This window comes from Sardina pilchardus, chromosome 23 (assembly GCF_963854185.1).
Source record: "Sardina pilchardus chromosome 23, fSarPil1.1, whole genome shotgun sequence".
Classification (NCBI taxonomy): domain Eukaryota; kingdom Metazoa; phylum Chordata; class Actinopteri; order Clupeiformes; family Clupeidae; genus Sardina; species Sardina pilchardus.
Genome location: NC_085016.1, coordinates 10,100,159 through 10,112,347, shown reverse-complemented (window position 1 = coordinate 10,112,347; position 12,189 = coordinate 10,100,159). Strand labels below are relative to the sequence as shown.

The following is a 12,189-nucleotide window of genomic DNA, read 5'->3' as shown; positions in this document are numbered from 1 at the left end:
GACACACATATTCACTAACACACACATATACACACAAACACATAGAGAGACACAGATTCAGACACACATACTCACTCACTCACTCACTCTCACTCACACACACACACACACACACACAAACACACACACATACACAAAGACACACACCCTCCTGCACAATGACAGCCATTCAGCCGTCCCCCACCCCACCTGCCAGTGGAGATGGGATTGTCATTTCACCCAGAGAAAAAAAAACAGGAAAGAACTAAAAGAATAGAGACAGAGAGAAATGGGTTTGAATGTGGAGACTGGAAGTATCTGACGTATACATTTTGGAAGAGAGAGAGAGAGACAGAGAAAGAGAGAGACAGACAGAAAGAGAGAGAGAGAGAGAGAGAGAATGAAGGAGAAGGGGGTGCTTTGGGAGGAAAAGCTTTTCGTCACTCACAGCCCCCAAGGCCTGCCAGCGATTGTCGCTCATTGAGACGATTCAACTAAGGGGCGAGCTGGGGAGCTCTGCATGGTTTAGTTCTCATAAAGAACCCACACAAAGTGACTGGCTGCTCACCAATCTCTCTCCTCAGTCTGGACCACAGGGCTTAACTCTTACCCAGCCAGAAACGCATATACAGTGCCTATAGAAAGTTATCATACCCTTTTGAAATAGTTACTTTTTTTGTCTTACAGCCTGAAATCAAAACCCATTTAAAAAAAAATCTTTTCCAGTTTTATTTACAAATGTAGCTGTACAACATCAAAATAATGAAAAAAAAGTCAACAGTTCTAAAAATTAATAAAAAATTAAAAACTAGAATAACAGGGTTGGAAAAGTCATCATACCCCTGACTTAATACTTTGTAAAGCTTCCTTTTGCTTTCATTACAGCCACTAATCTGTTTGGAGATGTCTCTATTATAGCTTTGCACACCTAGATATTGGAATATTTGCCCAATTTTCCGTGCAGAAATGTTAAAATTTAGTCAAATTCTGTAGGGAATGGCGATGGACTGCTCTCTTCAAGTCAATCCACATATTCTCTATAGGATTTAAGTCAGGGCTCTGACTTTGCCACTCAAGGATATTCACCATACTATCCTTAAGCCACTGCTTTGTTCTTTTGGCAGTATGTTTAGGATTATTGTCGTGTTGGAAGGCGAATGACCTCCCCATCCTCAGCTGTTTAGGAGAGGGACGCAGGTTTTCCTCAAGAATTTTGGTGTACTTGGCAGCATCCATTTTCCCTTCTATCCTGACCAATTGCCCAGTCCCCGCTGAAGAGAAACATCCCCAAAACATAATGTTGCCCCCACCATGCTTCAAAGTAGGTATGGTGTGTTTTGGGTGTGTTTGAGTGTGTATACTGTGTTTGGTTAGCACCTGGAGCTCAGCCCAAAAACTTCAATCTTAGTCTCCAAAAAGTTCGATCTTAGTCTCATCTGACCATATAAGCTTTTTCCACATGGTAGCAGAATATTCCAGATGTGTTTTTGCACTGAACTCCAAGCGCAATGTTTGGCGAAAACCAACACAGTACACCACCCAAAACACACCATACCTAGTGTGAAGCATGGTGGGGGCAACATTATGTTGTGGGGATGTTTCTTTTCAGCGGGAACTGGGCAATTGGTCAGGATAGAAGGGAAAATGGATGCTGCCAAGTACACCCACATTCTTAAGGAAAACCTGCGTCCCTCTCCTACACAGCTGAGGATGGGGAGGTCATTCGCCTTCCAACACGACAATAATCCTAAACATACTGCCAAAAGAACAAAGCAGTGGCTTAAGGATAGGATGGTGAATATCCTTGAGTGGCAAAGTCAGAGCCCTGACTTAAATCCTGTAGAAAATATGTGGATTGACTTGAAGAGAGCAGTCCATCGCCATTCCCTACAGAATTTGACTAAATTTTAACATTTCTGTACGGAAAATTGGGCAAATATTCCCCTATCTAGGTGTGCAAAGCTATAATAGAGACATCTCCAAACAGATTGGTGGCTGTAATGAAAGCAAAAGGAAGCTTTACAAAGTATTAAGTCAGGGGTATGATGACTTTTCCAACCCTGTTATTCTAGTTTTTCATTTTTTATTAATTTTCAGAACTGTTGACTTTTTTTTCATTGTTTTGATGTTGTACAGCTAAATTTGTTAATAAAACTGGAAAAGATTTTTTTTTAAATGGGTTTTAATTTCAGGCTGTAAGACAAAAAAAGTAACTATTTCAAAAGGGTATGATGACTTTCTATAGGCACTGTACGTCTCAATGCACAGATACCTACACAATGCACCTTAACACACACATATATGTGGCACATATTCAACATACACACACACACACACACACACACACACAAAGCTCACATCGCTTTGATAAAAGGCATACCTCGTCATGCACATACCTGCTGTAAACACATAACTTTGTGTCAATCCATTCACTACCATTAGTCGTTGAATGTTGAATGTACTGCTATATCTACCACCACATCCCTCATAGACTGATATTACTTAAGGAGTCTCCTCTCACCTCGGCTAAGCTGACCTTTGAGATTCACACTAGTGTGTGTGTGTGTGTGTGTGTGTGTGTGTGTGTGTGTGTGGTAGTGTCATGTGGGATGCATATGCGAGGGTCTACGATGAAATGTGTGCATGTGGTGTGTGGCTGAAAAAGGTGTGTGTGTGTCTGAAAAAGGTGCGTCTGTGATTGTGAGTGTGTGTGGTGTGGTATGGCGTGACTCGACGTACAATACGTGTGTGTGTGTGTGGGTGAGTGTGATGTGACACTATTATAGTATTGCATTGTGGTGTGGAGAAACCAGCAGTTGTACAGTACAACTCACCTCACACTGAGTGCATATGTGCATGAGTGCATGCGTGTGCGTGTGTGTGTGTGTGCGCGTGTGTGTGTCTCTGTGTGTGTGTGTGTGTGCTGGGGAGAAAGAATGTCTCTCAGCACCCAGACTGTGACTCCACCAGGGGAAACGACTGCGCACATTTACACGCTGACAAACTCCAGGTGCCGAAACGTCCATACTTTCATTTGGGCCCGATCTGAGCTCTTTTCCAGCACACACGAGCCCCTGCCTCGTTAAAGGCCAGGGAGAACTGCTGTGTGTGTGTGTGTGTGTGTGTGTGTGTCTGTCTGTATATCTATGAGTGAGTGTGTTTCATTGTGTACGTGCACATGTATGTGTGTGTGTGTGTGTGCAAGAGAGTGCTTAAGTATGTGTGTGTATGAGACGAGCTTAGTGTGGAGCGACAGACATTCTGCCTCACTCTGTTAAAGGCATAAGGGAGCCTTGCTCACGTGACAAGACACACACGCACACGCACACACACACCGGTCAGTGAGACAAGGAGGAGCCGCTGCTGCTGCAGTAGGATAGAAACACACACGGGCTGCCTGCCAAAGAGCTGGTTTATCAATCCACTGTCCTTTATACATACACACACACACACACACACACACACACACACACACACACACACACACACACACACACACACACACACACACACACACACACACACACACACACACACACACACACACACACACACACACACACACACACACACACACACACACACACACACACACACACACACACACACACACACACACACACACAGGTCAGTGAAACTTTTCACTCGTAGGTTAAAGGATCAGCAGGTTATGACAGATCACAAGTGACAGGCAGAGCCAATTAAGCATCTGGGAGGAGGAGACACACACACACACACACACAAAACGGGGGGTGGGGGGTGCTCTGAGATTGCAGAACTGCAGTGCGGCCTCTCACCTACACACATCCTTACTCACTCTCTCTCTCTTTCTCATACACAAATACACACACACCTGCAGACTCCCCACGCTAAAACTCTGAGTGCACAAGAGTGGCAAAGCATCTGCACAAGCTTCGCGACACTCTGGATCCCAGATGTAGGAACTTCAGTAACTTCAACTACAAGAATCTACTGTAACTTTTTCAGAACTTCTCAGCAGACAACATGATGAAGTCACAACTGGCTCAGAACTACAACAAGAATGACGAGCGACATAGACCAGTTGAATCAAAGAAGCAGATCGTTTCACTACACAGGACAGGCCGTGGTTTTACACACACCCCTCCTCTCCCCCTCAGTATTCCCCCCATCCTTAATTGAAGCACTTCATCTCTCCTCTGAGTAAACAAAGAGAGAGAAGAACCTGTGGGGGTCCTCGCATACCTGACATTTCAGAGCACCCTGCCAGGAGAATCACCTGAAAGACCACACCATGCACTGTGCACACACACACAGTCTGAATTAACACACCATCTTCCACTGGTCCATATCGGTGTGTGTGAGGCCTGAGGATCATTGGTGTTGGACTCTGGGAGAAGATATCCTTGGCCCTCCCTGGACTTAAGCCAGGCAGATGGGAGAATGAGCTGTACGCTAATCCCACCTCAACACCCTGACCTTTCACTGACCCCAGGTGGGGGTCACCAAGACCAGGTCAATATATATCTATATAGGATCTTTGAAAGGACTAGATGTTACAATCCCTAGTGTTTGCACCACTTCTAATTTAATTCGGAGGCTCTTGAATGATGGCTGCTATAAAGTGGGACTCATCGTCAGGTTGTGTGCCTCGGCATCACAGGGTGTTTCGGCCAATTATCACGATACACCCTCTTGCTGAGTATGTATATAAATAGCTAGTGGATCTTGACATGTTCCAGTCATGGTCTGGTTCCACAGTGCAGTGTTTCAGGGGAATGCTAATCGGCAAATCCAGTTGGTGTTAGTCTAAGTCTAAAGCAGCTGATGAAACTGCCACGAGCTCACACACTCACACTTTCTCTCTCTCTCTCACACACACACAGACAAACAATAACTGCTTTATTTGGATATCGACACAGAGGAAGATCCAAAGAGTAATGGATCCAAACAGTAATGGAAACATGTTCACACACACACTCAGAGTCATTTGGGTTCACTGAGATGGAGAAAGCCAGCCATCCAGATAGACAGACAGGAGAGGGATCCGTGCTGACAGACAGCTCGTTTATGATTTAAACGGGCCCGAGCTGGGAAACAAATGTGTGGCCTTGCCTTCAAAGCCACAAAGAGTGTGGCTGACGAAAACAAACCCTGGAAGAGGATCTGAGTGGCGAGGCACTGTGGAACCAGGGCGTGCAGATTTACGAGATGGCAGAACAATTTCAAATTGTGTCCCGACAAGCTGAGGAGACAATGAGGCCAGGCGACTTGGGAATAATACATTCTGTCAAGACCAAGGAAGGGATCACGCTGGCCAGCACCAAGTGGCAAGGCGACGCTCAGACCATAATAAGTTCTATCTCGTTCCTGAGTAACGCAAACGGTTTGCGTTAACTGACCATTGAATACTCTTGCGTTGCACTTTGAAACTTGAACCCGAGGTTAGCGCTCAGCGTGTTCAATGCTAGCGTGTTCAATGCTAGCGTTACACTAGCGCTGTGATCGTTTCACTGCCGAACCATATAATAGACAACAATAGGAAACCTGCCGCTTGCTGCTGGCCAGTGTGACCCCCGCCTAAAGGATGGGAGGACATAGCACGGACAGATGGAAGGGTGAGAGTCTGGGTCTGATGGCTAGTCCTGGCACATTGTGGATAAGCCATAGGACAGTGTTTTATGCCAGTTCAAATAAATAAAACCATATCAATACCATATTAACTGTCCCCGTGTATCAACCTCATAGCTGAAGAAATTTAGCAAAATCAATGTATAAGCCGCGGCTAATAGTTGGGTAATTACGATAAGCCTCTCCAAGTCACACAAGAGCCTACAACAGTTATTAGCTCTGGAGTAGTCAAACACACACCCTTCTCTATTTCTCTCGTCTCTCGGCACAAAGGATTCTTCAAGGGGCCTTCACTAGAACGGCGATCGCCCAAAGGATCCAAACAAATTCCATCTTCAAATGGCTCCAAGTTGTGCCTTTGAAGGCTTTTTTTCTGGGAACAAGCAAGAAACGTTTTTTTCCCTCAAAGAGTTGTAAACCTACAGCAAGAATAACACGTTTCTGACATCCTTTCGGTGCAACCATATTTCTTTCCTCAGGCAAGATGTGCACATTTGCACTAAGCCACCAAACAACACAAGCATGGGTTGAGAACTTAGAGCTTAGAGCTGTAAACAACTTCACTACTTTTGCAGCAACCCACAAAAGACAGGCATGCCATCTCAAAGAATAAAACAGAGATTAATGTGAATCATTACTAATGTGTGTTACATTATGTTAGGCTTTGATTTTCCCCATGATTTGCAATCAAGCTATCATAAAAGTTAAGATGCAAACATAAATAGTTTTCATATGCTTTGTCCTACCCTAACGGTCCGTTGTGAAATACTTTTATGTGGCACATTATCTGAGCAGATCGCACTAAATCAATCCACAGCTGGTTTTGAAGCTGGCTTAGAGAACAAAACACATCAAAACACATTCACACATCTTAGTTTTTGTCTTTGGCAGGTGTACTTCTATTCTTAGATGCTAAGGCTGGCTCCCTGATTTAAGCAGAAAAACACAATAACACGCAGCTAGCACTAACATAATAACACAATAAAATCATAAACCTTTATTTGTTGCTTTTTGCACTTAGCTTTCTGGTCCTTAAAGGACTTTCAATAAGAAAAGCGTCATATCTGTACAGATAACATAATATTGTGCTGACCTCACTTGATGACTCCGCAACTATTTCTTCTGCCATGATTTTAATGTTCTTGTTTTTTAAAAAAAAAGTTTTTCTGATGTTTTATGGCATGACTTTAAATGACTTGCCGGATTTAATATGTTTTACGGCGTAGTACTGCCAGTGAGGTTAGTGACTATTCGTGTGCATTGTTTAATGATGACTGCACCAGAGCTTTCTTTTCCAAGGGTCGAGGACTGCTTCAGTTCAACAGGCTAAACAGACTCATCTCGGACAATCTATGAAAGATATTTATGATTTTGTCTTAACATTGTCTGATGTCTCATGGTGTGATATTTGTTTGACAGAGCATGTGGTAAGCCACAACTTATCTTATGAGACAAGATAAGCACGACACCAGATAAGCATAAACAGCCACACTGTACACAACTCTCTGGCAAGAGGAAAACACTTAAAAATGTCTCACAGAAAACAAGTGCTAACATTGAAAATGTGCACTGGTCTGTATACAAATAAAACACAGATGGCCAAAAGTCAGACGTTTTTTTTCCCTTGCGAAATCACTATTGCATCTGGTCAGGGTGGATTTTTTTTCCCAGTCTTGAATCAGTTGGATCAGCACGTTTCCCTATTTCACTTTGAACCCTGTCCTATATGATTATGCCACCCTGTTCAGGTGAGTCTATAGGTAAGTTCACCCCCAGGTTGAGATGTATGTGTACACGAACTAACCGTAAATGAGCAAACTGGCCAGTCCAGTCCAGGTAAGCACAAAACCACTTCCAGGTCACCAAACCCCTGATTGCAGGTAAGGTCACCTCCTTCCCCAGGTGGGCCAACTTAGCACTGCTGTCCTTCCCTCAACCCGGCCACGCAAGAAGTGGAAGAGAGAGAGAGAGAGAGAGAGAGAGAGAGAGAGAGAGAGAGAGAGAGAGAGAAAGAGACAGAGAGAGAGAGAGAGAGAGAGAGAGAGAGAGAGAGAGAGAGATAGAGAGAGAGAGAGAGAGAGAGAGAGTGGAGGGGAAGAGTAGGCGGCACGTCTGTGGAGGCCTAAGCAGAGGGCACTGGTGGGAAGAAGGAGTCCTGCGCTGCAACAATACCCCCTTTATCCAGCACCAACACTGCGCCGACAGGCAGCCCTTTGATTCGCAGCCAAGACAAACCACTGTGTTGGGTTACAGCTCCTCTGCGCTTGTGTTTCATAAACTACAGTCTGTCTGCATTCTGCCTTGCGTCAATCACACACACACACACACATCCATACACACACGCCTAATACACACATCCATATACACAATCACACAGAGGATTACAGATTTACACACAGACACACACGCACACACAGACACACACAGACACACACACACACACACACACACACACACACACACACGCACACACGCACACACACACAGCTTCCAGGGGTTAGTCTCTTGCTTCATTATGAGTCATTAAATAATGGTTTGCTTACAAACATCATGTCCCCTCGAGACTACAGGCACAAACACAGACCTGAGGGAGGCCAGGGGGGTTGGACCCATTAGGAGTGCATAACCATGGCTGCTGTAAAAACAAGGGCAATGACTGGAAAGGCGTCAAACCACGACTAGACTGGTATGAATGCTAAAAATTCCATTTGGGAATACACTCAAGCTGCCGGACACCCAGGGGTAACATAAAAGCCTTCTCAAGGAGGCTCTAACAGAGAGGGGGGGACAGAAAGAGAGAGAGAGAGAGAGAGAGATGGTGGAAACTCTGCACATGCAGATAGACAGAGAGAGAGACACACCGACAGACAGACGAGAAAGCATGCAGCGGGCACGCCGGTCGTTGAACAGTTCTCGTCACGGAGCCGTAATCTAGACTGACAGTCACCTGTAAAGTGGGATTAGAGCCGGCTCACGGGCACACCTGATGGTAAAGCAGTTACCAAGACGAGGCACACAACCGCTGAAGGCTTCAGGTCGCTGCTTCCTGATCTGCATATATGGCCAAGATGTGCAGCTCTGTTGTGGGATCCTGCACATTGCATCGCTGACAGATGAAGCCTGTTTTCTACATGAGATCACCCTTAACTTGTTGGTACACAATTACCATGATGAATGTTTACAAAGCTTTCCTTGCTTTTTTTTTTTTTGGTCATGTTAATGCATGGCTCACAGAAGGCGTCTCGCAAAAAATATCCCAGTTATTATCACACCACATTGACGAGGAAATATGAAATACGGTGCCCTATCCGCAGTGCAAACAGACATTAGTCTTCCTAGTAAACAAATTAACTCACCACAGGACGGTTTGTTTTTAATGCACCGTCATGAATTAAGTCAATAAACAAAACGCTTCATAAAAAAAAAAAATTAAAAAAAACAACAACCTCAATTTATGGGAAATGTGTCACTGAAGAGAATTAAGCAGGACCAGATGAAAAGAATGGTATTCGGTAAGAACTTTTAGAGTCAAGTTTAGGTGTCAGACATGTCTGGTGGTTACTGCTAAATGTGCGGCTTGTACACTGTTCGTCTGACCAGGCCTGTAATTGTTTCCTCTATAGTAGTTATATACACAGACCTGGGGGGGGTCTGTGAGTATGACATTCTAAGGCCTCCATGTCCTTCTCCAAAGTGGCCATTGGAAAAAGGGCAGTCTGTGTGTGTTGAGGGTGTTTGTGTGTTTCTCAGTGCCTGTGTGTGTGTGTGTGTGTGTGTGTGTGCGCGTGCGAGTATCTGTCAGCGTGCCAGCATTCCTCCTTCACCTTGTGAGACCTAGCCATGCTAACTGAGAAGGGAACAGAGAAGTGTGTGTGCATGTACACACTCACACACACACATACTCACTCTCTCCCACACACACACACACACACAGTCAACGGTTCTGCTTGGCTGGAAGTGTCACTACACCCCCAGCAACACCCTGGCATCTGCGCCGCGGAGCCGAGCACGCATCAGTGGCCACTCCTCCGGCCAGCGGGGGCGCCTCAGCACCAATATCCCCTAATTAGCCCCGGGACCACATGACCCACTTCAGCAGGCTACTTCAGCCGACGCAAAAGCAAAGCCATTTGGGCATCAACTTCCATCCACTCACAGACCGTCTCCCTTTCAACAGGCAAAGAACGCAGTCTAATGAAAGAAGAGCCTGTGATCTCTTTTGACAAGAGATTCTTGCTAAACTCTTGCTGATCTATCTGTGGACGATGGAGATGCCATTTGGTATTTAGATGGGAAAGAGAGTGAGACTGAGATTGAAGAGGTTCTGGATCCTTCTATGGACCATCACTGACCTTCATTTGCTAAGTTCTAATTACAGGCCTGCGTGAATATGAGGGGGAGGGGCACTACTGTGTTGTGTTGGGGGGGGGGGGGGGGGCATCACTTCAACAGACAGTGCGAGACTGTCCCCCTGTGGCCAGCGCAACAAGTAATCTCGGGCGCCGCACACTGACCCCTCTGGTGCAGTGGTGCCGCTTCACACTGGGGTGGACGGTGCAAATGTGGCAGATGGTGTGTGTGTGATGTGCTGACGATTAAAGAGGATGAAACATGCTGCAGGTTTTTGCTGCGGGTGACACTTCAACTGCACTCTATCAACTGACCACCAGTGTTCCAACACAGGAATTAAATGATGCTTTGTGACCCAACACTGCCCCCTGGAGGACATCACTGTTTGAGTTCGACTTGATGCTCCTGACTTGCCCTTGCAGAGCAAACTCCAGTTAGCAAAACATCTTGCTTTAAAAAGCAAGGCCCCAGCTGTGGCGCAACTGGCTAAGGCACCTGCACCATATGCTAGCGACCCAGGTTTGATTCCCGCCCTGTGGTTCTTTCCGGATCCCACCCCTGCTCTCTCTCCTATTCACTTCCTGTCTCTCCACTGTCAGCAAAGGCATAAAAAAAACCAAAATATACTTAATAAATACGGATTCTGATCCTGATGATACCAATGAAGAAGGTGATGATGACGCTGAGACATACCTGCGGCTGGTCTTCTTGTCGCTCTCTTCTCTCTCAGAGACGAGTCGCACCTCCTCTTTCTTCAATTTCTTCAGTTTGCTTGCGATCCTCTCCCTCATGCCCGCAACATCTGGGTCACCTCCATCATCATCCCCCTCTTCCAAATCTGATCCCTGGAATGAAAGAAGATTAGCTGGTTGATTTACATGCCGAGAGCGCACTCCTCTCTGGCAAGCCCATAACTCTCCTTCAGTGCTCTGAGCTAAGACAAATGCTGCATTAAAATCATTTATATGTCTAATAATATCACAAGAAAGACAATAAAATGGCAATATAAATAAAGAATTTGGGAGACAAACCACAAGCCTACCTCAGATGAGTCTCCAGTTCTTTTCCTGAACAAACGGAAAAGAGAAGCGACACAGTTGACAATGTGAGGGGGTAAATAACCAGCCACGGTGCTAAGTAATGCGCCTTACATGAATAAAAGCAAAATGATCATTGTTAAAAAGAAAATTAAGTCCATAAAACGGATCATACATTTCATAATTTCAACACACACGTAATAGAAAAACAAAACTTGAACAGTACTGAAAACAAACTACAATAGATGAAACCCTTCTGAGAACCAAACCACCCATGACTCAGCTGTGCTGGTCATATCGGAGGTGATCTGGACCTGGCTGAACACACCTGTCAATAGCTGGAACAGCACTGAGCCGTGGGTCGTCCTTCAGTAAGTCATGGCTACTTTTGCCTTTGCCCTTAAATGTCTGCAGGAAGAAAACATATCTTACCATGCATGCATGCCTCAAACACAGATAAGCACATATCATGCCACAGTCTTCAGGATACTGCAGTGATGTGTCCCAGAAGTATCAAAATAGAAGAGAGGACACTCCTTTAAAAAGTACAGGAATTACCTGACTGACTTGGTTCACCAACTCCTCATCTTCTTCTGCTTCCTCTCAAAAGACAGCAAACTGAAGTTCCTGGAAGAGAAGGCAAATAAAGGGCATGGCCGTCTTAATAACACATTTTTTTTATTGCCATGTCCATTTCTCACTTTTAAAGATCTAAGGGAGAAGCCCAAACAAGGTTATGTGCAACGTTTTGATCTGCCATCAGTGAGTGATCCATTAATGTCTCCTTTATCTTGGCATTCTGAAAATAAGCCCTAGGAATTGTGTAGTTCTAGGGGTAGCATCTCCACTTAGTAGTTCTTAGAACTGTTTGGTCCAAAAATGACTATAGTAAACTAAACCACATTTTCCAACATAACTGGCGGGGTGACGGTTATCTGCGGCACATTTTCAGTAGGATGTTTTCAGATCTGAAGGAGGGAAATTGACAAAGGGTTCATACTTGGTTGCCTTGGACTGAGATTTCTTCCCTTCTTCTTTGGATTGGTCCTTTTTCTGCTTTTTGGTTTCACGTGGAATGATGTCATCAAAGGGAGAGTGTAGAACCTGTGAGCAATTTAGAGGGGTCCTGATGAGCATCATCACTTATGTAGTCCGTGAAATGAACCCCACAAAGCCCTCAGGTCTCCTTCTTACCTCTGTGGAACGGATCTTA

At 45.0% G+C, this 12,189-nt stretch overlaps 1 protein-coding gene across 1 annotated transcript in view; it reads right to left on the bottom strand.

The window, feature by feature from the left end:
* cwc27 (CWC27 spliceosome associated cyclophilin) overlaps nt 1-12,189 on the bottom strand; it is a gene marked incomplete in the record, with an annotated part of 39,968 nt that overhangs the window by 24,758 nt on the left and 3,021 nt on the right. Inside the window, 7 exon segments of the mRNA XM_062528426.1 lie at nt 10,633-10,784; nt 10,982-11,006; nt 11,305-11,384; nt 11,535-11,581; nt 11,584-11,603; nt 11,977-12,080; nt 12,171-12,189. Of these exon segments, the coding sequence (XP_062384410.1) occupies nt 10,633-10,784; nt 10,982-11,006; nt 11,305-11,384; nt 11,535-11,581; nt 11,584-11,603; nt 11,977-12,080; nt 12,171-12,189 (447 nt within the window).